We start from the raw sequence: 23,813 nt of genomic DNA, 5'->3' as shown, positions 1-23,813 counted from the left end.
TCAAACGTTATTATAACGTTACAAAAACTAAAACATCATTCCGAGATTACAAAACCGTTAAAAATCGTTCAATTATTAAAATTTCATCAATCTGGATCCATTTTCCTCACACTCAAACACTACTCAAACATTTCAAAATCCAAACACAACACAAATTCAGATAAGACACCAGTTCGTACGTTTTAATTACTTTAAAATAATACACGAGAAAAAAAAATACAAGCGCTTAAAATAGTATCACAAAATAATTTTTTCAAATAAGCCGTAAACGATAAAAATTTTAAACTTTACCACCTACAAAATTACATTTTTTTAAACTTTGCTTTCGATAATACCAACAACTCGAGGTACGATGAGGAAGGCAAAAGGGGTGGAGGGCAAAGACAGATTGTTACCAGCAATCGGCAAATCATACCAGCGACAAATTATACAGTACTTGAACTTGAATATATAAGAAAGAGAGAAAAATTGCTATTAAAATTTAAAAAATTGAATAAATGAACCCGCAATCGTTGTAAACATCACTTTGTCAACAATAAGGGATGGAGTGTGGGAGGGAATTGATGCGAGATCTGAGAAAGGGGGAGAGAGAGGAGAAACAAATGTACAGCTTAGGTACATAAAACTCGGTGAAACCAGAAGAAAGAAAAAAATAATCAAAGGCAGTAAAAAAAAAATTAAAACTCGGTTCATCAGCCTTGAAGAAACTGCATAAAGAGACAAAGAGATGAATAAAATCTAAACGAAAACCAAGGTGTTGGAAAAGTTCACCTTTTAAAGCTACATACTGAATGAAGCGAAAAATATAAATATAGGTCAGAATTCCATTTGAAGAATGAAAAAGAAAAGAAAAAAAAGAAATAGCCGGACGAAAGTTACCCAAATGACTCGTTCCGAACATGTGATAAAGAAACCCCTTTTTTTCTTATTCGAAAACCTAAATTACACCTTAGGATGAGCGAAACAGATACGAGTTATCGTCATACGTATCTCTAAAGAGCCACAACCCATATGGAAATACCTATCTGACGTTATGAGCTTCACCCAGAACTCCCAGAAGATCTTTCGATCATTTTAGCAGGCGATAATGATCGCGGAATCGAGACGCCGAAAGTGCAAATTAACGACGTTTATACCTAGACGACTCCCTGGAACTGCTCCGATACCGAGATCGTTTCGATTCGGGGGAATAGTCATCGGCGCCACGTCTTCGAGATCGTGACGACGACGACGGAGAATCTTTGTACTTACTCGAATAATCTCGCCTACTACTGGACCTATGGTAACTAGGAGACCGTCTGCGGTAACTAGGCGATCTTCGACGTCTCGACCTTTCGACCGAATCGGTATTCCTAGAGTTGGTACGTTTATAGGACGACGACGACGACGAGGCTTTACCGTCTTTGGCGTCCTTATAACGCGACTTCCTGCTATCGGAATCGCTATCGTCGGAACTGCGACGTTTAGATTTTTTGCCAGAGCTAGAGGACGATTTAACCGTTGTATCGGGTTTTTTACGCGACTTTCGGCTTTTCTTACGTTTATCGCGTTTCGATTTACTATCATCGGTTGTGGTGGGGCTATCGTCATCGTCGCTAGAACTCTTCGAGTCGGCGCCGTGTCCCGAAGACGAGCTCGACGACGACGACGACGAAGACGACGATGACGACGACGACGATGAAGAAGATGACCTGGATCTGCGCGACGACGAGCGTTTAGTAGAAGAACGTTTCGATTTGCTGGTTTTGTGATCGGCTCGAGCGGATTGGCTACTGCTACTACTGCTGCTACTACTACTGCTGCTGCTGCTATTGTCTTTTTTACTGACGCGAGCCGTCGCATTTTCGACGGGTGCTTCGGTCGATGTGGAAACGAGGTCGGGGGCAGCGTCTAATGTAGGAACGGGTCTCGTGTCACCGTTCAGTTGTCTGGGTTCGCTCGAGATGCTGCTGGCGGATGGGTTACGGCGATTGACGCTGCGAAAATCGTTTCGGTCTTCGTCGATGGATCTCGACTCGACGACGCGATCGAATTGTCTTTCGCGGTCGTGATCTGGGTATCTTTGATGTGATACGGGCCCGCCGATATCTGCGAACAAATAAATAACGAATATAAATACGGCGATTGTGCTCGAATTTTTCTCAAAATAAGTAACTTAAGTAACCAAAACAGCTGGAAAAAGTAACCAGAAAATTCATCAAAATTCAAATAAAAACCATTTATCAAAAAGGAAGCGTGGAACAATTATCGGGTTCTGAAAATATCCGAACTGATGAAAAAAATTGCCAAATTGAAAGAGGGAGGGGGGAGTCCACCGAAATAAGGAGGAACTAAATTTAATCTTATCTAAAATCATTTCGAAAAACTAAACACAAAAATACTAGGGCCCTAATTGTATATTGTAAAATTGCAGAAATTTTGACACAAGCGAGCAATTGATGAAAAAAATTATATGAGTGTTGAGAAAAGTACCTAAACATTACTTGGAAAAAATTCCATAAATAATAAGAATCATTTTGGAACAGAAAACTCATTAAAATCAATGGTAAAGGGCGAGGAAGGCAAGCTTGTAATCCAAATTTGGGAAAAATAGTGATTTGTGAAAATCATTTTAAAAATTCAAAAATACAAAAAAATATACTATGCTTCAGAAATAGAAAAAAAAATCCTCATACTCGCGAGAAAAAGACATCAAAACTTGGAAAAAATTGACACAATGAATTTCAAAAAAAAAAAAAAAAAAAAAAAAAATTGGGAAAAATACTACAAAAAATTGAAATTGAAAAAAAATGATCAAAATCTGGAGAGAAAAAAAAATTAGTCAAAGAATAATGTGGAAAAACATCAAAATCAAAATATATAAGTCTCTAAGAATAAAACTCAAGAGCGAAATTCAACATAAATGCACTAAAATTCAAGAAAAAACAATATATTAAACATTTTTTTTAAAAAAAACTCAAGAAAACATATGATAAAATTGCGGAAACTTTGCAAAAATTTAGGCACAATAGAAAACACGAAAATTCGAGGAAAATCATCGAAAAATTGGGAAATAGAATATACGAGAATTTAAGAGAATAAAACGTGAAAAAAATCAAGGAAGCCCAAAAAAAATTCAAAATAAAAACTTCGAGTCTTAAAATCCAAAAAAACCTCTCAAAAACTCGAAGAAACCGTAAAAAGGAGAATTCTACAAGAATGTAAGCAGAAAAAATTACTAAAAATTGCAAGAAAATTTCATAAAAATGGCGAAAATTCAAAAAAAAAGGTTTCGTCGAAATCAAGAACAAAAATTTACTTAGTCAGAAAAACGAATCGATAAAATTCAAAACAAAATCGTGGAGGGGATGAAAATGGAAAACTCTCAAAAATTCAGTTCAGAAAAAATCACTGAAAATTCAGGACAAGGAACTCGCGAGAATTAAAAGTACGAATTGGGATGAAAATCGACAAAATATTGAAGAAAAATCATCGACCAATTTCAAGCAACACTCAAAACGATTAGAAAAAAACAAATAATTTCGACTTTTAAAAAAAAATTGTTCAAATTGAGAGGAAATCCTGAAGATCTTTCCCATAACTGGGACAGAAGTGGAAAGGAGAAAGGGATCAACGAATAAAAAATAACAAGACTCAGAAAAAAAAATCCACCTTAAAAGGTGAAAATGAAATAAACTAACTCTTCGAATCTTGAAGAAGTGCCCCCCCCCTCCCACCCTCAATTAATTATCTAAATTTAAGGAAATCGTAATTTTTGGAAGAAGAAAAATCACAATTACACAAAAACGTAAGCAAAAAAATTACAAAGCACAAGATTCGAAAAAAAAACTGTTGAAATTTTAAAAATTTCAGTCAAAATTAAGGCAAAAAAATGACCATAATGTAAAGCATAACTAAAATTGTGAAAATTCAAAGTCGAAAAGTACAATCAAAACTGGAGAAAGTTTGTCAAAATTTGAAAAGAAAAAAAAATGGAAATCCCAGAAAAATCATCGAAAAACTAAAAAAAAAAAAGAATTGAAAATACAAAAAAATAATATCCTTTCAAATTGAGAAAAAACTACGAAACTACAAAAATTCACAAAAAAAGACACCACAATCCTACGGGAAAATTTCCATATGAAAAAATCACAAGAACTCGAGGTGATAAAATTCAGCAAAAAACCACTCAGAACTAACGAGAAATTCAAAAGTAATAAATGAGTAATATTTGTTAAAATTGAAAAAAAATTCAAAAGAAAAACTACCAAAATTGGAAAAATAAAATTCAAAACTCTGAAAAAGCAGTAAGAGCATTTTTTTCTTCAAGAATTTTGGTTATGAATCAATATGATCAAAATGAATGGTGTGAAAACTCATTCGAAGTGATTGAAAAGAATTCTGTCAGCGATTGTTCTTCAAAGTTCAAGCACTTGGAAGAATGAAAGGATGCTCATTTCCAAAAAATAAAAAATAAACATTTTTTTGATCCATTTTCACGCAGTTTTAAGGAAAGAAGGGAATCAATCGATGGAGGTAAATTTTTCAAAAAATACAAATTTGGGCCAAAAATGGAAAAAATCATAATTTCATCAAATTGACCCGAAATGCTGAAATTTGGTTTGAAAAAAAATCCATAAGTAGGATGAAAATGAAATTCGCTCCTATAAACTCAAATTTACTATTTTCGCGACTCTTTCGATAGATTTTCGGCGGCGTAGTTTCCAAAAAATTCGCAAAACATTTCAAGAGATCAAAGTTGAGCTTTTTTTGAAAATTTTCTCTCAAAATCTTGTCAAATTTTGGCTCTAAGATTTCAAAAATTGAAAAACAAAATAGGAAGCTCAAATTTTAAATGATACTCAGAACTATGAACTTTTTGTGATGAAATTCGCAAAAATCAGTAAAGGATGGAGGGGATGAGGGGATATGGAGCAGCAAAAATTTGGTCAAAATGTAAAAAAATGTCAAATATCGTGTGACATATCGTTTTATACGTTTTCGAGAGCACTGAATTCAAATATTAGCTCATTTTTTCGATTTGACCTTTCCTGCAGCATCCCCCATCCCATAAGTAATAGTCCAAATTTTCTGACAATTGAGAAAATCGTGTGACATATGGATTATTAGGTTTTTGAGAACGCTAAATGCGAATATCATCTTAATTTTTCGATTTGACCCCTCCAGCGTCCCCCTCTCCCTCTATTGACCCTCCAATTTCCAGAAAATTTGAGAAAAAATTTGAGAAATCGTGCGACATATGGTCTACTAGGTTTTCGAGAACGCTGAATTTGAATATCGGCTTGTTTTTTTTTGATCCGGCCCCTGCAGCGCCCTCATTGGCTTTCAAAATTTCCGGAAATTTCAATGATACTGACCATGATTTAGAAATTTTCTGAGGAGCAACTCATCTTTCACGTTACAACTTCTTTGAATTTTTTTCTAGAACTTTCAGATCACTTTGACATTCCAATGCCACACAATCTCTTCAATCCTCAAGAAATTTTGGAAACCAATGAGGTTATTGATAGCGTTTAGCGCTGCCAAAAACCTCATAAACTGAATGACAAAAGATTTGTTCATTTTTAAGAGAATTTAGGAGGTCAATAGAACATTCTGGAGAAGTCAAATCAGGAAAACGAGTATGCTTACTAGAATTATTTTGAATTTTTAAATTAGAGCTTTAGAATTTGGAAAGCTTTTGAAAATTGAGCTTTTGACGATTCACATAATTTTGAAATTGAAAGTGAGCAACACAATGAGCAATGCAATTTCGTTGAATTATCTCTCAAACGTCAAAAATTAAATTAATACTTCTACTCACAGCGTTCCCAAAAATCGAATAAGCCATGAAGTCACGCAAATTTTTCAATTTTCAGGAAATATGGTCAATAGAAGGCGTTGGAGGGTTTGAGTCGAAAAATGAGTTGATATTCGTATTCAGTACCCATGAAAACGTCTAAAACGATATGTCACACGATATTTGACATTCTTTCACATTTTGACCAAAATTTTGGCGCCCCCCCCCCTAAATTTGGCGAATCACATCCATAAATATCGTAAAAATTCATGCTTTCTGGATTTTATCAAATTTTGAAATTAGACCTCAAAAATTCGACAAGTTTGCAAAAATTGAGCTTTAAAAAAAGCTTGACTAAGAATTTTTGAAAATTTTTCGCGAATAATTTTGAAACTATTCTGAATTTCTCAATCACCTTCAACACATAACAAACAAATTTTCTCCAAGTTCGAGTAGTCCCGAGCAATTCAACTTCCAAAGTTGAGCATCACAACGAAAAATTTCAACTACTGAAAAAACCCTTCTCACTTGCCCCAAGAGTATTTAGAGGGGCCAATTATATTGATTTTTCTTCTTTTCTAACGTAGGATAAGGAATCGACAAAAAAAATTTTGAGCAACCCTAAACACAAAACCTGGATAATTTGACATGAAATAGCCACTGAACAAAGCAAGCAAACAAACAAACGAACGAACACTCGAACATATTCATCACCTTTATCTCGACTGTTTCGAGCTCTCGGTTCATCTTCTTCATCGTCTTCATTGGCATCATCGTCGATATCATCTTCGTCTCTCGAGTCACGTTGAGCAATTAATCTTTCCCTGGTTTCTTGATCTTCGACCAAGCGATCAATTTCGTCTTCGACAAGAGTAAAATCTCGCTTCTTTTTCTCAATAACCATCTAAATAAAAAAAACAAAATTAATTATCATTCCTTTAGCTATTTTATTTTCACCGAGAATAGATCCATTTACCTTGAGCTCTTCGTCGGAGTCGATATCGTCATCTCTGTCACGTTCGCCATCCGAGCTATTATCATCGCTATCGTATACGTCTAATCCTAAAGTAAATATTATCCCTAAATTAATTCAAGAGTGTTTCGAACCAGGGTACACTGTTTTTGAGATATTAATAATCGCCGTCCAACGTAATCGTTTTGCAGAAGTGTACTTTTTTTTTTTTTTAATTCTCTTAATAACAACATATACTAATACGTACCCAAATTTCCAGTTAAGGAAGTTAAGGCATTACTCTTTCGTATCTGCGGAGCTGAAGCTTTTAAAAAGACAGAATTTTTTAAATTCTCTACGTAGTAACAATGTAATGATGATGATGAACGAGTACAAAAAAAAAATACAACAGAAAACTTGATACACATATTACACAAGTAGAGGAAAAAAATATGGAATTATTTCCGATGTGTTTTTTTCGAATTGATAATCATTATTATACTCTCAACCTACCACATTACATCTGTACATGTACAAAATTGATGAAGGTATTTTTGTAAAACAACAATAACGCAACAATACCTGATGCTCTATATCTTCTGTGTTCCTCTTTAGCAATTAATTGTACCTGCTTTTCGGTCGCCTCCAATAATATCTCAGTTAAAATTCTTCTAACTTTCAACATCTATAAATAATGCAAAAATCTCCGTCTAATATAATAGTTCGCGAAATTCGCCAACTAATGAGCGTTAAACGATGACGAGCTCGTCGAGCTACGTGCAAATCAATGTCGAGTACTCTGCGATCATTCGAGTACGCTCGTCTCAGGTTTTTGTTATTAGAATAGTAATTTTGGGTAAACTGGTTGAAAACAAATGTACGCGAAATTCATCCTAAGAACTTAGCCAAAACAAGTATTACCGATTCTTCCATTATCTGATCCTTAGTCTTACGTAATGCCTGAGGTTCCCTCGAACGTTGTCGAGGTATCGAAGGCGAACGACGTTTTTGGTATTTGAACGCCAATGGAGGCGGTTCTGGTGAATATCTAAGTCCGTAGTCCGACATCGATGGAGGAGGATCTCTGGGTGGAGGTTCCTAGAAAGAATTAAACGAGTGAACGTAGAAAATAGCACATTTTGGGATACGTTGTCGTCAACATAAAATTATAAGATGGTTTGAATGAACATACTTCAACGTAAATAGGCATAGAAGCTGGTTCAGGTTCGATATATTCGGGATTCATGTAATCTACGATGGGTTTCTCATGAACCATTCGTTCTCTTTCCATTTTCTTTTGTTTTTCTCGTTCCATTTTGTTCAATCCTTCTCGAATCCAAGCAGGTAATTGTTTCTTTTTGGCTGCATCTGTGATCGAACGCAAAAAAGCAACGTTACGAGTAAAAAACGAGCTACGAGCGAGGAAAAAATTTACGACGTTGGCTGATTAATTACCAAGCACTGGAAACTGTTCAGGTGGCGTTGATTTCGGTGGCATTTGACGATTGGAAGATTTACCAGATCGATGCCAATTATCCGAAGAACTCTTTCCAGCCGGTGGAAAAGTGTTGTTGAACGAGTAATTCTGAAACCGTTCGAGTTCGAGGTTAGTAAAAAAAATACAGAGCTGAACGAGAAGTAAATTGACTACGATTCGTTGAACAATCCTGCTGCCAAGAAATCCGTTCATTTCGAACTTACCGATTTCGGAATTATCGGTGGAATTACAGTACCACCGGTGTTATTGTAATTGAAGGTACTTGATACTTGCGTTGTAGATGCAGAATTGAAATTTCTAACATCGTTAAGGGCGGCGATAGAATCGTTATTGGTTGACTTTACCTTACTATCGACGTTGCTCGTAGCCGATGGAGTATTTTCGCTCGATGGTACACTACCTGAATTTCCAGACCAACCCCACCCCCACGGAGTCTGCCAATTACTCCACTGATTCCAATTACCACCTGAAAACATACTCCCAACGATTAGAACACAGTTTCGTACTCGAATAACACGAGGAATATTGAGCTTTTAAGAGCTTACTCGTTCCTGTTGCACCGACGGTAGGTGACGTAGCTTCATCGTCTTTGGTATCCATATCCATAGGTGCTTCACCTCCTTCGATATCATTGCTGGATTGAGATGATAGCCGAGTTGATGCTGGAGCTGGGAAATCCTTCGAAATAGACGCTGCAGGAGGTGGAGCTGATCCTTGGGTCGTCGACGGTGTTTCCTTCATTTTGATCCATTGTTGAGCCAACGAAGCCCAATCAACTAAACCGAACGTACAAGATCAATGAACTCGTTGGCTAAATTGGAACGTTATAACGGTATATATTGTGAAACACATTCGATACGTACCTTGTTCGTAAGGTATATTTTGATAGACTGCTGGGTTAAAAGACCACTGATTGTTCGAATACATGGTTTTGCTGTAAACTTAGGTCGTTACTTCAATACCTGAAAAATGAAACCATCATTATAATCGATAGAAATGTGAACCGATGTGATTCGCATGCACAAAGCGTTACGATTTTCAACAATGGGAAGCTCGGATCACTTACTTTATGAATTTAAATAAAACTCATCTAATTAATAACCTTTACTTGTAGTTTCAAATCGATCAGCATCTGAGTTTCTTGATTCGATTTTGATTTGTACAACATGGCAAGCGGAGATATTCCAACGAAAGAGTCGCACTAAACGAACAAAAAAATAACCGATTAGGCGAACTGTCGCTGCGATGGCCACTTCGCAATGAAATACTACATTGAAAGTAATAAATTAAAGAGATTAGAATAATAATTAATTACTTGAAACAATTAAAATGATAAAAAATTCGATTCGCGTTTCAGAAATAAAAAAAATTTAATTTAATCGACGAATTTAATTCAATTTATGAAAACAGGGTTGCTAAACGCTAGGATAGTGAATTGTGTCAAAAATCACGGTTGCCAACATCAAAAATTTCATTAATTTATGTAGTTTGACAAATAATCGCTAGGTTCGCTATCGGTATCGATGATTTTAGGTGTCAGGCTAGCTCATTTATCAAGGTACTTCTCACTCTGGAACTTTGAATGAGTTTTTCAGAAAATCCGGCAGAAAAATGAGAATAATACGATTAATTTCTCCAAAAAGGAACCTTGAGCTTTAAATTTCCTAAAACAAAACCGCCAAATCGATGCTGAGATTGAGAACTAAAAGATAAATAAAAACAACAACGCATTCCCAACTCATCAGTGATTTTTATACGAAAAAAATAACCCATATAAAAAACGATTACAAAATAGGAATATCAAACAATCCATCACAATCAGAATGACATGAAAATTTACCGAATCGCCTACGCAAACATAATAATATGAGTTAATGCGCAAAAAACAACGAATCTGTTATCACTAATCACTAAATGAAACGTAGTAAAAAAAGCAAAAAAAAATCACAATATAAAAAACTAGAATAAAAAAACTTCCAAGTACAATTAGAATAGGAAACCCATCGTAGAAGGTAAAACGGAAATCTTAAAAATACAAATATTTTTGTTTGAGGTTCTCAGCGCACCCAACTTGCTTAGCATCTTCATCAGTTTGCCGGAGTAAGTAATAAATGGGGCAATCTAACGAAGAACACTCGATTGGTTGGTTTCTTCCGCAGCACGAGCGACAAATCTGCAATACAAGCAAGAGTAGTCAAGTTTCAACGAATAAAATATTATTCTATTCTTGTGTAATTACAAGTTCAACTTGATCTAACAAACCTTAGACACGTAATTACGTTTGCGTTGCCAGCGATTGCTCATGTTGCCTAAAATCAACGCTAATCTTTGGGGTAAATGTTCGCACGCTTTACAAACGATACTTCCGACAGCTTTCGAACAACTTATACATTTAGACGAGTTAAAATAATCCGAGATCACTGTCTTTTTGAAATTCTTATCACGTTGGTCGTAATCGATGGGTAAATTCAATCGTTGCTTTTTTGGTAGCTCTGTATACCTGCAATAAAAATACGTATTCCAAATGAGAGTTGACAAATTTTTTTTAAAAAAAGGGTAACGAAGGATGAAAGGAAATACGATATTTTACCATGCTTGAACATTGACATTCAACAGATTAAAACATCTCGCCAATGCTGGAATAATGGCTCGAGTAATGTAATATTCGGTATTGATCAACGATCCGGGCGTATCGAGAAATGCTTCGGGAGTACAAACCAGTTTAATCAAAGAAACACCCGGAGCACCGGTGACGATCACGTAACGAACTCTTTCTTTGATTCGAGGCTCAGCTCTCCTATCTTTTGACACCGCGTCCCTAAGAATAATTGTAAATTAATCAAATATTTCTATTTTAGAAGGAGTAATCGGAGATGAACTACGAACTTGGCGAGTTGCAAAGCAGGTACGCAAGCAGCCGGTTTGTAGCTGTTCATTCCTCGATATTCCCTGGCGAAAGTGAGTTCTTGAATACTAATCCGACCAGCGATCAGTTTGGTGAATTGACGTTGAACGTATTGCTTGACTGTGTTGACGTTTTTCGTTTCGAATAATAATTTCAAGCTTTTTTCCAAAATCTAGATAATGAGAGAGAAATAATTTAGGTAAGAATTGAAATTCATCGATAGAAGAAAGTCGAAGGAGAAACGAATAAGAACCTTAGACACAGCAGGACAACCATCTCTTCGAACAGTTTCGATTCCTTTAGCATCGTACGTAGGTTTCTCTTGATTAGGGCTTTCGTACATATACCCAACGTATCTCTTTTTCGTCTAATATAAAACAAACGCAAAAAGAACAATAATAAATAAACTATTAAAGAGTAAAAATTTTCAAAATACAATCAAAAACCGATCTTACTTGTAAAATACAACTCGTATAGACTTTTTCCAACTTGAGTTTAACCGGTTTGGGATTCTGATTAGTAACAGCTTCGGCAATCTCTGCGCCGATTTTGAAAGCTTCCTCTTTCGTACGTTTGGGAACTAACACAAATAACGAATCTGTATCTCCGTATACAACTTTGGCGCCCCATTTAGCAGTCGAATTGACCAGTTCAATAGCCCTCTCCAGGGTCTCTCTGCCTTTACTAACGACACTATCGGCGATCTAGAATCATAATTTGATTATTTCGGATCGATTTTTAACACGAATCAGTGAGTTGATCGAGTTGAAATACCTCCATGCAGGGCATTCTGCCGGAAAAATTGGCCGAAGTGTATCCATAAGTGACATTGGCGATCAACTTGAGACCTAGTTGTCTGGCATGTAGGACTCGGGAGAGGAGGCTGTCTCCTGTATTCATTTTCATCGATGCTTTGACCATTAGACGAGTTTCGAGGATTTCTTGGAGCATAGAAGGCAGAGTACCTTTACGGATGGAAGCATCGACGAAAGCTACTCCGGCTGGAGATATATTCAGCGAGTTTTCCAGTTTCATTAGCAGTTCGTTGGGTACTGTGTGTTCGATACATCCGAAATGGAATGGTTCGTTTCTGCGGGGAAAAAACGAAAACGAGTTAGTAAAATGTTTCTGAGAGAGTGGAGTTCATTCAACGTTGAACTTACTGTCCGAGACTGTCGATTCTTCCGAGACACGTAGAGAAGCAGTAATTATAGGCGATGATGATCGAAGGGTATAAACTCTGGAAATCCAATACGATTACAGGATCGGTATAAAATCTGGTAAAACGCCGATGAAAATTAATTACACTCTCATTATTTCAATTTATCGATAAATTAGTAGATTTTTACTTCGACTGAGGTTCCATAATGAGTGGAAGACTCTCCGGAGCTCTCATCTGAGCTCGTTGTTTGACGCTGGGAGATACTGCAACGTAATTCTGAGTCTTGGCCAATCTCAGCATCATTGATTCGACTCGAAACTAAAATCGAAACGAAACACAATTGAAATTTTTCAATCTAAGGATAAATACAGCGAATTTTCAAGCAGATAACGAAACTAATAACTAATTACTTGAGATCCTCTGGATAGAACTTCGTAGAATTGTATTCCAAATAATTTGGCCAATTCGCTCGTCCTGCAAATGAAATCTAACTGCTCCAGTAGGGTGATATTGCTTTCGGCTCGAAGCAGGAAATAATCGACGACGATCCATCTGCAAATTAGAAAACAATATGTTCAGTTATTTGGGCTCTTAGTTGTTTAATTTCACAAGAACCCCCCCCCCCCCCCCGGGAGAAGATTTTTGGTCCCAAAATTTGAAAAATGGATCTCAAAATCAGAATCAACGCCTTCGATTGAGCAAATATTGGGAAATTAGAAATCACAAAACATTATAGACGGAGGGGCCCGCATAAGGATCACTCGCACCCCTCTGCCAGGCAAAAATTCATCACCTGTCAAAATTTCAAGTGCTAAAGTGCCTTTTTCGATTTTTGGTGAATTTTCAAAAATCAAATTTTGGCCAAAATGTGAGAAAAAATCAAAATGTTACCAAATTAACCTAGAAAGCTAAAATTTGCGATATACCCTATTTTGGACCTGCCAACTCGATTGCAAACTGTTTCAAACCGTTTTGAGCAGTTCTAGAGCCTCCAGTAGATTTTTGAAACTCGAAATTCTCACAAAACTTCATCAAATGGAGTTGGAAAGCCGAAATTAATTCTGGAAACTAATTTAAATACCCTATGAAGTCGACTGCACGTAAATTACAAGTCGTTTTGGAGCCTCCAGCGATTTTTTGAAAATGACTGGAGCCTCCAGTAAATTTTTGAAACTTGAAAATGGAGATGGGAAGTCAAAATTAATTCTGAAAACTAATTTCAATACTCTATGAAGTCGACTGCAGGTGAATTACAAGTCGTTTTGGAGGCTCCAGCGTTTTTTTGAAAATGACTGGAGCCTCCAGTAAATTTTTGAAGCTCAAAATTTCCTCAAAATGGAGATGGAAAGCCAAAATTAATTCTGCAAACTAATTTCAATACTCTATGAAGTCGACCACAGGTGAATTTCAAGTCGTTTTGGAGCCTCCAGCGATTTCTTGAAAATTACTGGACCCTACAGTAGATTTTTGTAACTCGAAATTCCCACAAAATTTCATCAAATGGAAAGCCAAAATTAATTCTGAAAACTAATTTCAATATGCTATGAAGTCGACTGCAGGTAAATTACAGGTCGTTTTGGAGGCTCCAGCGATTTTTTGAAAATGACTGGAGCCTCCAGTAAATTTTTGAAGCTCAAAATTTCCTCAAAATGGAGATGGAAAGCCAAAATTAATTCTGCAAACTAATTTCAATACTCTATGAAGTCGACCACAGGTGAATTTCAAGTCGTTTTGGAGCCTCCAGCGATTTCTTGAAAATTACTGGACCCTCCAGTAGATTTTTGAAACTCGAAATTCCCACAAAATTTCATCAAATGGAGTTGAAAAGCCAAAATTAATTCTGCGAACTAATTTCAATACTCTATGAAGTCGATCGCAGCAGGTGAAGTTCAAGTCGTTTTGCCTCAAGTAGATTTTTGAAATTCCAAATTCCCACAAAATTTCATCAAATGAGGTTAGCAAGCCGAAATTTACTCTGCAAACTAATTTTCAATACAATAATATGAAGTCGACTGCATGGTGGTTTCAAGTGGTTTTGAAGGTTCCAGTTACTTTTTGGAAATTTCAATTCCGCTATAAATGCCATGAAACCTTTCAAAAAGTCACTGGAGGCTCCAAAATTACTTGAACCCACCTGAAGTCGTCTTCAGAGGGGGTTAAAATTGGAGTACATAGTTAATTTCAGCTTTCCTCTATTTTAAGGAAATTTCGGGGAAATTTCAAGTTTCAAAAACTTACTGGAGGCTCCAGTGATTTTCAAAAAATCGCTGGAGGCTCCAAGACGACTTGTAATTCACCTGCAGTCGACTTCATAGCGTATTTAAATTAGTTTCCAGAATTAATTTCGGCTTTCCAACTCCATTTTTGATGAAATTTTGTTAAAATTTCGAGTTTCAAAAATCTGCTGGAGGCTCCAGAACTGCTCAAAACGGTTTGAAGCAGTTTTCCATCGAGTTGGCAGGTCGAAAATAGGGTATATCGCAAGTTTCAGCTTTCTAGGTCAATTTGGTAAAATTTTAATTTTTTCTCACATTTTGGGCAAAATTTGATTTTTGAAAATTCACCAAAAATCGGAAAAGGCACTTAAGCACTTGAAATTTTGACAGGTGATGAATGTTTGCCTGCTCTTTCGATCTACCTTTGTACGGTTTAAAAAATTGTATGCTAGTCCTATGTTGGAACGCAAAATCTGCGATTTCGGCTGACCTGTCAATCAAAATGGCCGCCATTTTGTGAGGAGGGCCACTTTTTTTTAAGGACAAGGGCTAGAAATGTTCCTTAGGACTCGCCCTTTAAGGGAAAACTACTGCCCCGGAGGATCGGCGGGGGGGGGGGGTGCAAGTGATCCTTATGCGGGCCGACCGACTATTAATCTTGAGCAGCCAACTGAAAAATACACATTCAGATCCCCTTTTCTGACTCCTCTCACTATTTTAAATAATAATTGAAAGCAAAAAAAAATATATAAAAATATAAAATTCCGCCAAATCTACCTCTTAAGCGAATTATTCCACCACTCGGTTAAAAACTTGAAGCTGTGTTTCGGAACACGCTGATGCAGCACATGAAATATGATATTTTCGAACGTGTAACTCTGCAAATTCACCTAGAATCGAACCAACCAAACGGAATTAAAACCACAGCAACTACAATAACGTAATAATATTCGACGACGACTTAAAATACGAGTAATCTACCTCGTGACGCATGAGACGCCAAACATTGAGTACGATACGTCCAGTGAGTTTTATTTCATTGCTGTATTCGTCTTCTTCGTAAGGAGGTCTTTCAGTCGGTTCATTTTGTCTGGTTTCTCGAACACGTGATAATTCTTGACTAAGATTTCGACCCAAGAAGTGGCCTCGTTGGATGAGGAATCCCCACGAGAGCATTTCGACCTTAAAATATAATACAAGAGTGAAAAATTCACGATTTGGAAACGTGGAAAAATAATTGAATCGATTCTCACTTCGTATCCGATGAACATATCCGGATCCCACTTTCTGATCACACCTAGGAATCTATTGAATAATTCGGCTTCGCTCGGCACGACTGTTTTTTCGCACTTGAATCGATTCAAATCTGCAGGTAGTGGATCTTCACTCACTACGATGATTCCTACAAACGTAAAAAAAACAGTTAAATATAAGCCACATTATGGGAAAAAAACTTCCAAATGAGTAATTCTAATTACCCGAGATCAAAGCAGGGAATCCAGGAGCATCGTGATGAATAGAGTAAAATACGCAGATAATAGCATCGTGTTCTGGATCAGGTTTCAACTCCGCTCGAGTCGCAGCAAACACTTCCACCGAAATAAGCGTAATAAACTGGAATTGTTTATCGGTTTTTATATCTTGTAAATTTTCGAGGTTCATTTTAAAGCCACAAGTGTTATCGAGAGATGGTCCATCGATCTGATAACTTCCTCCGCTGCAAGTTGACATTTTGCTGTTGTTGAGAAGCGATTTATTAGCGTCGATTTTCGACGTATCGGATTCTAATTCCAGCTGGGGAAAAAATCATGATATTAATCGAACGATGAATATATCAATAGAACGTAAAATACGATGAAATACTCACAGGTAAACTCAAGGTGGTATTTTTATCAGGTTCTTTCTTTTTGCTTTCCTCTTCCTCTTCTATTTCCGGTAAAAAAGGCTCGGATCGAAAACGCTGAGACGAAATACGACGTTTATCTTTTTCTTTGCCTTTCTTGAAGGCTAATTTTTTAAAAACCGGAGTGCGAAGAGGAGAAGGAGATCTCTTAGTCGATGGCCCAGCTGGAGTGCTACTCGTACGAGGCATAACTGACGATGATGATCCGGATGATCTTCGATTGGAGATTTCAGCTTGAGAAGGTTCGTTATTAGGAGTAGATTTAGCCTCCGGTGCTTTGAGAACAGATTGGCTGAGAGAACAAATCATACTCTCTGGGCTTTGAGAACCGTAAAAGCTAAGAATTTCGTTACTAGCTTGACTTTCGGGAGTGAGTGATTTCGCAATGGGAGAATAGTCGTCGTTTTCGGCTATATCTCTAATGACGGTGATATGAGCCGGAGTTATCGATTGATTATGGTAAAAACTTTGTATCTCGTTATCTTCTTGCGTTGACTCGTCGCTATCGACGGAATCCCAAAAGCTGTTATTTAGAATGAGCTTATCCAAGGTGGGTGTTTTCTTCTCAGGTTCGTTCTCACGTTGAACAGAGGGAGCTGGCATGGCTAAATCGAACGAATCTTCTTCGAATAGAATTTGATCGTGAATCGTTGGTTCGTTGGGTTTAGTTGAGGAGGAAAAAAGGTCGAATTTGTGAGAAGATTTACCGAAAATATTGGAAGAATGAGCACTCGAGGATTGTTCAGCGAGATCTTGATGCTGGTTTTTGGTATTTTCAGTTCCGGCCAAAATAACCGAATCTTTCGGGGCACCGGATGGTTTATTTTGTGCCCTGGTTATCTCAGAATCAACGTGCATGAATTCAGGTGGTTCTTGAGAAAGCACCGAGGTTGAGTTTTCATCTTCGAACGAATCTAATTTTCGATTCAGAGCTTCTCTCGTTCTCGGAGTTAGATTCTCGAGAACATTCATCAGTGAATCGTTGCTACAAGAAGTATTCAAATCATCTTTATCGTTTTCGGTTTCGGTGTTAAGATTCTGGGATATGGCAGAACCAACCGTTGATTGTAGATTTGAAGAAGGATTAGGTTTCGGGGAGGTTGATTCAGGAGCCGGTTCGATTGGAATATCATCATCTTGAAAAAACGAAAGAGACAGTTGAAAATTTTCATCGACGTTGTTATCCAAATTTGGTAAACAATTTTGACTGAAAAATGTATCGTTATCGTCCATCAATCGATTCTGTAACGAATCATTCGATTTATCGAGATAATCGTCACCAAGTAGGGACTGCGACAGAACTACATTCTCATTCATCAGGTTTCGCTGAGATGGTGTTTCTTGACTGGCGAATAAATCGACCTCGCTGAACGTTTCTGGTAACTTGGCATTCGATGAGATGAACGATTGGTCGTCGAAAATGAACTCTGAAGATGGCAGATTTTCATTCATATAAGGATTTTCTTCGAATAAAGTTTCCTGGCTGCAGATTAGATTATCATCGGGGACTGCGGCGTCTGTCGGACCTACGAGAATTTCATCGCTAAAAATAGATTGCGATAAGACCGGTGGTTCTTTCTCTTTGAGGGTTTGTTTCGGTGACGTTTCTCGTTCTCGAATAGCAGAGGAACTGTTGATATTTGAAGTAGAAGGTAATGCTTCGTTCGGTCGTTCGTTGTTATCGATCGTTGAAGCTGCGAGGTTTCGAGGAGCTTCGAGACTCTCTTTGGTCGAATCTTCGAACGAATTGGTGCAGAATTTGGTAATATCTAATTCTATCTGACTATCTTCGAAACAAGGAGGCGATGTCAACTTGGTTGAACCTTTGGATTTAGTTTTCTCGCAACTCGTATCGTTTACTTTCGTTGACTTTGGAATCGATGCTTCATTCGTTCGTTCGCTGTTATCGATCGTTGAAACTGCAAGATTTAGATTTTGCGCAGAGACTGAATCTTCGACGCCTTCTTTAGTCGAATCTTCGAATGATTTAGAGCAAAACTTGGTAATATCCAATTCTATTTGGCTATCTTCGAAACAAGGAGGCGAAGTCAACTTGGTTGAACCACTGGATTTGGTTTTCGAACAACTTGCACGGTTTGAATTCGCAGAATTCGACGTATTTTGATGTTTCGTTGTCGAAGGTGGATTTTCCTCATTCGAAGTACTCGATTCTATCTGCGGATTCTTTGGCGATAACTGCGAAGCACTTGGGATGATTTCCAATTCGATATTACTGTCAGAAAAAAGTTCCGGTGATCTCGATCTTTCACTGTGACCGAATCCCTGATCGACTAGAGTCATTGGTAACTTTTCTACGAATCTTTCGTCGTCTTTGTTTTGTTTTAAATCTTTGGAAGTGTTTTGGTTCGACTTTGAAACGTTCTTCGGTTGTTTGATGCTATTTCGCATACGCATTCCGAGGCTTTTCTTTTTTTGCGCTGGTTTTTTAGAAACTTTGATAGGATTTGATTCGCTCGAACGTATTTGTTTATCATCCGATTGCAGTTTTGTCTCCACTTTGGGGGTTTCAGTTCCTTGATGCGATTTTACCACATTTAGAAGTTCATTTTTCGAACTACGAACTACTTCTTCGATAATTTTCGACATTGGCAGGGCTGCATTTACTCCGGATATCATATTCGAACCCATTACTTCATGCTGCGCATCTGTGGTTTGTTTTTCTTCGAATTTCGACGTCGTTGGAATCGAATTTTCGTTCAGCTTCGATTGAAATGCGGTCCTGCTATCGATCGAGTCAGAAATATTCAACTCGATCGAACTGTTTTCATAAAACGAAGCAGATACCGAATCATTCACCATAGTCGAACATAAACGAGGTAGTTTCAATACAGGAACTCTAAAAATAGACGAATTTGACGACTCCTCCGCAGAAGGATCTGCCAGAGGATCCATTTCATCATCTTCGATTGTTTCTAACGGTACTGCTAGTAAAGATTCGTCGTCGCATTCCATCAAAGGTAATTTCGATACTTGCAACATGACTTCTTCGACATTGGACTTTTCAATATTTCCGTTAGCTTCGTCTTCGTCATCGGAAATCTTCAACGACTCCATTTCGGACGAATGATCTATCTGATTCGTTTTCTCCAACGTATTACGACTGGTATTCGAACATTCGGCAGAATTCAAACGCAAGCTGTAATTCTGACTGCCCATTTCGCTAGTATTCGTTGAACCATCGAGACTGGTCAACTTTTCCGGTCGTTTGGCTGTACTTTGGGGCTTTCTGAGTTTTTGAAATTCTAATAGCGAAAACGAGTCTCCAATTTTGAACGATGTGTCGTCTTTTTTCCTTCGTTTGAGTGATTTTCTCCATCTCGGGCTTAATAAATCCGCATCCATGGTTTCCTTGGATTTACTCGAATCGCTATCGTCGTCGCCGAAATTAATTTTACGTTTTTTCAACGTTTGGAAATTGGTTGATACTCGCGAAGGTCGAGTTGCTTCGTCTGAAATACTCGTAGGTTTTTGAGCTGATTTCGGTGATTTCTTGATGGTGATGTTTAACTGAGGATAAACTTTTTTATCGCTGCCGAGTAAACTGCTGTCGACTGATCTGGATGATTTGGTCGATGGACTTTTCGGTAACAAAGTGTTATCAGCTCTGGTTGCTTTCGTAGCTGGACTTTTCGGTAAGAAACTAACATCGGCTCTGGTTGATTTCGTAGATGAAATTTTCAGTAACGAGCTGTTATCAGCTCTGGTTGTTTTCGTAGATGAACTTTTCGTTAACAAACTGTCATTCCTTCTAGATCCTATCGTAGATAAACTTTTCGGTAACAAACTGTCATCGGCTCTGGCCATTTTTAAAGTTGAACTTTTCGTTAACAAACTGTCATCACTTCTAGATGCTTTCGTAGATGAACTTTTTGCTAACAAACTGTCATCAACTCTAGTTACTTTCAAAGTTGAACTTCTCATCAACAAACTGTCATCACTTCTAGAAGCTTTCTTAGGCGAACTTTTCGGTAACAAACTATCATCAGCTCTGGATACCTTGGTAGGTGAAGTTTTCGTTAAAGATGACGACGATTTCGTATTTTCGATACTCGATCGCGACGCCAAAGGTAAAAACTCAGCAGATAATTCATCGGTTAAACGAGGCAATAGAAGTATCGGTCCATTGGATTTCAGCAAGATGCTACTATTGTTAGCAACAGCTTCGGATACCTTCGTAGGTTGACTGCTTGCAGATGCTGATACATTTATGTTTTCTGTTCGACTCTGGGAAGGTAACGATTCGCCTGATGAGTGATTTGTCAATCGAGGAAGCAGAAGTATCGGTTCTTTGGGGCATAAGTGAACGAAATCGGACTTGGATTGATTCGATCTGGGTGATTTTTGAGTATCGATGCTGAGACGAGGATACGTTGTTTTTTTAGGAGTAGTTTTAGCTAGACTTTCCATCTTACTTAGCACTATTTTGAAATCTCTCGGCTGGAAATTGTCACTTTGGTCGTTTTTGTCTTCGGTTTGAGGTTTCGATCTCAGATTATAAGTTACTTTTCGGTACGGTTTCGATGATTTGGCTCTCTTAGAAGCGGATTTCTTAACGTTTTTCGTATCGTAAGCTCCGTCCAGTTGAGGTATTCCTCCGGCGAGCTCCGTTTCGGAACTGAAACGAAAACAGAATCGTTAAAATGGAGTAATTTAGTTTAGTCGAATTTCAATCGATGTTCTAGATCACGTACTCGTCACTGAACACGATGGGTTGCTGTCTGGTATAACTGATCGTTTGCGATAAAGCTTGATGATCGTTATCGTCGATATCGTTCTCATCGTCGGAGAAACGATTTCCTAGGATGCTATCGTCTTCGGCGTTGAGTTTCAACAAAGGTTGGGAACAATCTAACAAATCGTCTTCATCGTTGGAGTACACAAGACTCAGGCTGCCCGATGTGGAACCGGTAGCTTTATTTTTCTCTTGTTGACCGGCGAGATCTTGTAAAATTTCCAATAAACTGATAGATTGCGAGTTCACTACGAATAAAAATCAGATTAATATGAAATCTCGTTAGTTTAAAATCAACGTCGAACTTACGTTCTCCGTAGACAGTGCTCGAAGACGGAGTCTCGTCGTATTCTATATCCATACAAGCTTGATTATCCTAAGAAAACAGAACTCCATCAGTACAACGTGAGAAGTAAACTGAAAAATGAACCGTTGTTCGTTTACACTATTTACCTTAATTGCTTGTAATTTTTCGGCTAACTTATCTTTGAAATATTTTTCAGTTCGTGTGACCGGTTTTTCAGGTCTTTGTTGGGATTCATTCGGTGTGATTTGAGATGACTTTTGATTAAATCTGCGACGTTTCTTTTCGTCTTCCCAAATAAACGCTAGACCAGGATTATTAGGAATGTTTCCTGCGCAGAAAGCGAACCAGAAAATTGATAATTTTTCTTATAAAACATTCGCATAGTTCGAACAAAAATAATTGATTTACCTTCGTTACTCGAAACGCTGCATAAATTCGAAACAGTTATATCGATTTCCAATGCAGAATGGCTTTGTTTATAAATTCTATCGCTGGAACCGATAACGCTTTCGTCCAGCATTAGATCGACTACACGAGGGAATAAATAACACGAATGTTTACATTTCGCAAGCAAAAAATATTATCAAGTTAACGTTGAAATGAAATTGTTACCTTCTTGGGTATCATTTCTTCTGAATTTATAACCAGAAAATGTTATATCATTCATACCGTATAAATTATTATCGATAAAGAACTGAAGAATATACGGTATATGAGATTCGTGAGGTTGAAATATTGTATTCAATACTACACCATTCTGTAAAAATAGTAAACATATTACAATAAATATTCGTAGATGATTCGTTCGCGTAATGATCTTGCACCATACGAACCAATAATAAATCTGAAGCTTTCTTGATTATAGCAGGATTATAAAATTCAATTTTCAAGAAATTCTTTTCATTTTCATGATACCCGTAGAAAGGTCTGAAACATACAGTCATATTAATGAAACGATCTTACTCTATACTACATAAGAATGAAAGATGTAAGTCAATACTCACGTTCCTGAGACTTGAGTAATGTTATGAACATGAGTTGATTTCGAATTAGCATGACCGAACGAAATATTAATAGCTTTATCCAAACTCGCAGCGAAATTGTACAATTCTTTCTGGGCAATTTCATTGTTCCAGTTTGGAACGAATATGTATGGAAACACGCCATGAACGTGGAGGCAAGTTTTGACACCTGTAAGGACATTAACAATGGGTTATTAATTGCGTGGTGAAATATATTTTACACATGCGAATGGTTTACCTTCAGATGTGGGTCCAAATATTCTTATGACAGGAACTCGATATATTAGTGAACTTCTGAAAGCTGAATAGCATTGATCGCCGAGCTTGGCTATTGGTTTGTGCAAATAGTAATCGGCGGTAACTATTTTGACTGCATGATTTTCCGTTTCCGATGAACTCATTGTAACTAATTTAGACAAAATAATCTTATTTTAACGTACAATTACAATATGACTGTGAGAAATTCGCGCGAGCGCGAAATGTACGTTATCATTCTTTAAACATGGGCAGACATAGGGCAGAGAGGGTTGGTGCAGAAATTCAACTGACCAAAACTTAACCAAAACAACATAGAGAGCGCATATGTATGCAGATGAGTGGATGAGGGGCAGCCGGAAGGGGACAGAGAATGTAAAGATGTGTTCTTTTAGCACGGATTTTGACAGACTGATTTTCGAGAATCTGGATTTTGGACGTTTTTTTAAATCTCTTTTTTTTAACATTTCTGAGAATACTTTCACCAATCTTTGAAAACCTTAAGTCTTCTTTAACTAACTAAAATCCAAAATCCATTTTCAAAAGCTGCTACCCAAGCAGATTCTTGTGGATTTATAAATCTGCCAAAATCCAGATTCTCTAAAATCTCAAATCTGCCAAAATCCGTGTAAAAAGAACACATCTTAAGTATCAAATAAATCAAGCTGATCTGATTTGATTATCCTGATTTCTGAATTCTGATCGCCATTCGCCTGATCCTGAATTTTGTAAGTAAATAAACCATTCTTATACTTTTATACTTTCTAGCTAAAGGGTAAAATGTCAATTCTTTTTATTTCAGTTCTTCCTTTCGGAATGAATATAGCCCAACGGAATGTATACGATCTTGTTTATCCCACTCCGCCAGCTCTGAAACAACTCGCATGTATTGCTGTAGCTGCGGAATTATGCCGTGAAAAAATTAGTAATCATCGTTCAAATAATTCTATGGATAAAATAGATTTCCTTGAGAAAATTCCGTTGGACAGAGTGGCTCCTCATCTGCCATCAGTACTTCTTCTCTTGCTGGAAAAATACACTGAGGAAATTCAATATTCGTT

At 37.2% G+C, this 23,813-nt stretch overlaps 2 protein-coding genes across 4 annotated transcripts; both read right to left on the bottom strand.

The window, feature by feature from the left end:
- Positions 1-155: 155 nt before the first annotated feature.
- Positions 156-9,667, bottom strand: LOC135848777 (arginine/serine-rich protein PNISR). Of its 3 annotated transcripts, none has more exons than XM_065368772.1 (13): positions 9,545-9,667; positions 9,296-9,430; positions 9,093-9,191; positions 8,775-9,005; positions 8,433-8,695; positions 8,187-8,316; positions 7,924-8,099; positions 7,653-7,829; positions 7,314-7,416; positions 7,000-7,056; positions 6,756-6,841; positions 6,494-6,683; positions 156-2,088 (listed from the first exon to the last, which is right to left on the bottom strand). In XM_065368772.1, exons 3-13 carry the CDS (start codon positions 9,154-9,156, stop codon positions 1,121-1,123), a joined length of 2,445 nt encoding a protein of 814 aa, XP_065224844.1. In that variant the 5' UTR covers positions 9,157-9,191; positions 9,296-9,430; positions 9,545-9,667; the 3' UTR covers positions 156-1,120. The 3 variants fall into 3 exon arrangements, with proteins under 3 accessions (XP_065224844.1, XP_065224845.1, XP_065224847.1); XM_065368773.1 differs by having other exon boundaries at positions 9,332-9,430; XM_065368775.1 differs by having other exon boundaries at positions 9,338-9,430.
- Positions 9,668-9,959: 292 nt separating this feature from the next.
- Positions 9,960-23,020, bottom strand: DNApol-zeta (DNA polymerase zeta catalytic subunit). The gene is made up of 23 exons (XM_065370056.1): positions 22,736-23,020; positions 22,480-22,666; positions 22,309-22,402; positions 22,088-22,232; positions 21,884-22,003; positions 21,622-21,803; positions 21,478-21,544; positions 21,128-21,416; positions 16,380-21,051; positions 15,991-16,306; positions 15,766-15,914; positions 15,494-15,694; positions 15,290-15,402; positions 12,707-12,848; positions 12,484-12,614; positions 12,298-12,411; positions 11,909-12,224; positions 11,590-11,838; positions 11,388-11,501; positions 11,116-11,306; positions 10,820-11,047; positions 10,492-10,729; positions 9,960-10,402 (listed from the first exon to the last, which is right to left on the bottom strand). Exons 1-23 carry the CDS (start codon positions 22,896-22,898, stop codon positions 10,256-10,258), a joined length of 8,568 nt encoding a protein of 2,855 aa, XP_065226128.1. The 5' UTR covers positions 22,899-23,020; the 3' UTR covers positions 9,960-10,255.
- Positions 23,021-23,813: the final 793 nt, after the last annotated feature.

This window comes from Planococcus citri, chromosome 5, assembly GCF_950023065.1.
Source record: "Planococcus citri chromosome 5, ihPlaCitr1.1, whole genome shotgun sequence".
NCBI lineage: Eukaryota > Metazoa > Arthropoda > Insecta > Hemiptera > Pseudococcidae > Planococcus > Planococcus citri.
Note: the sequence above shows the minus strand (reverse complement) of the source record. Positions and strands in the feature narration are given on the sequence as shown.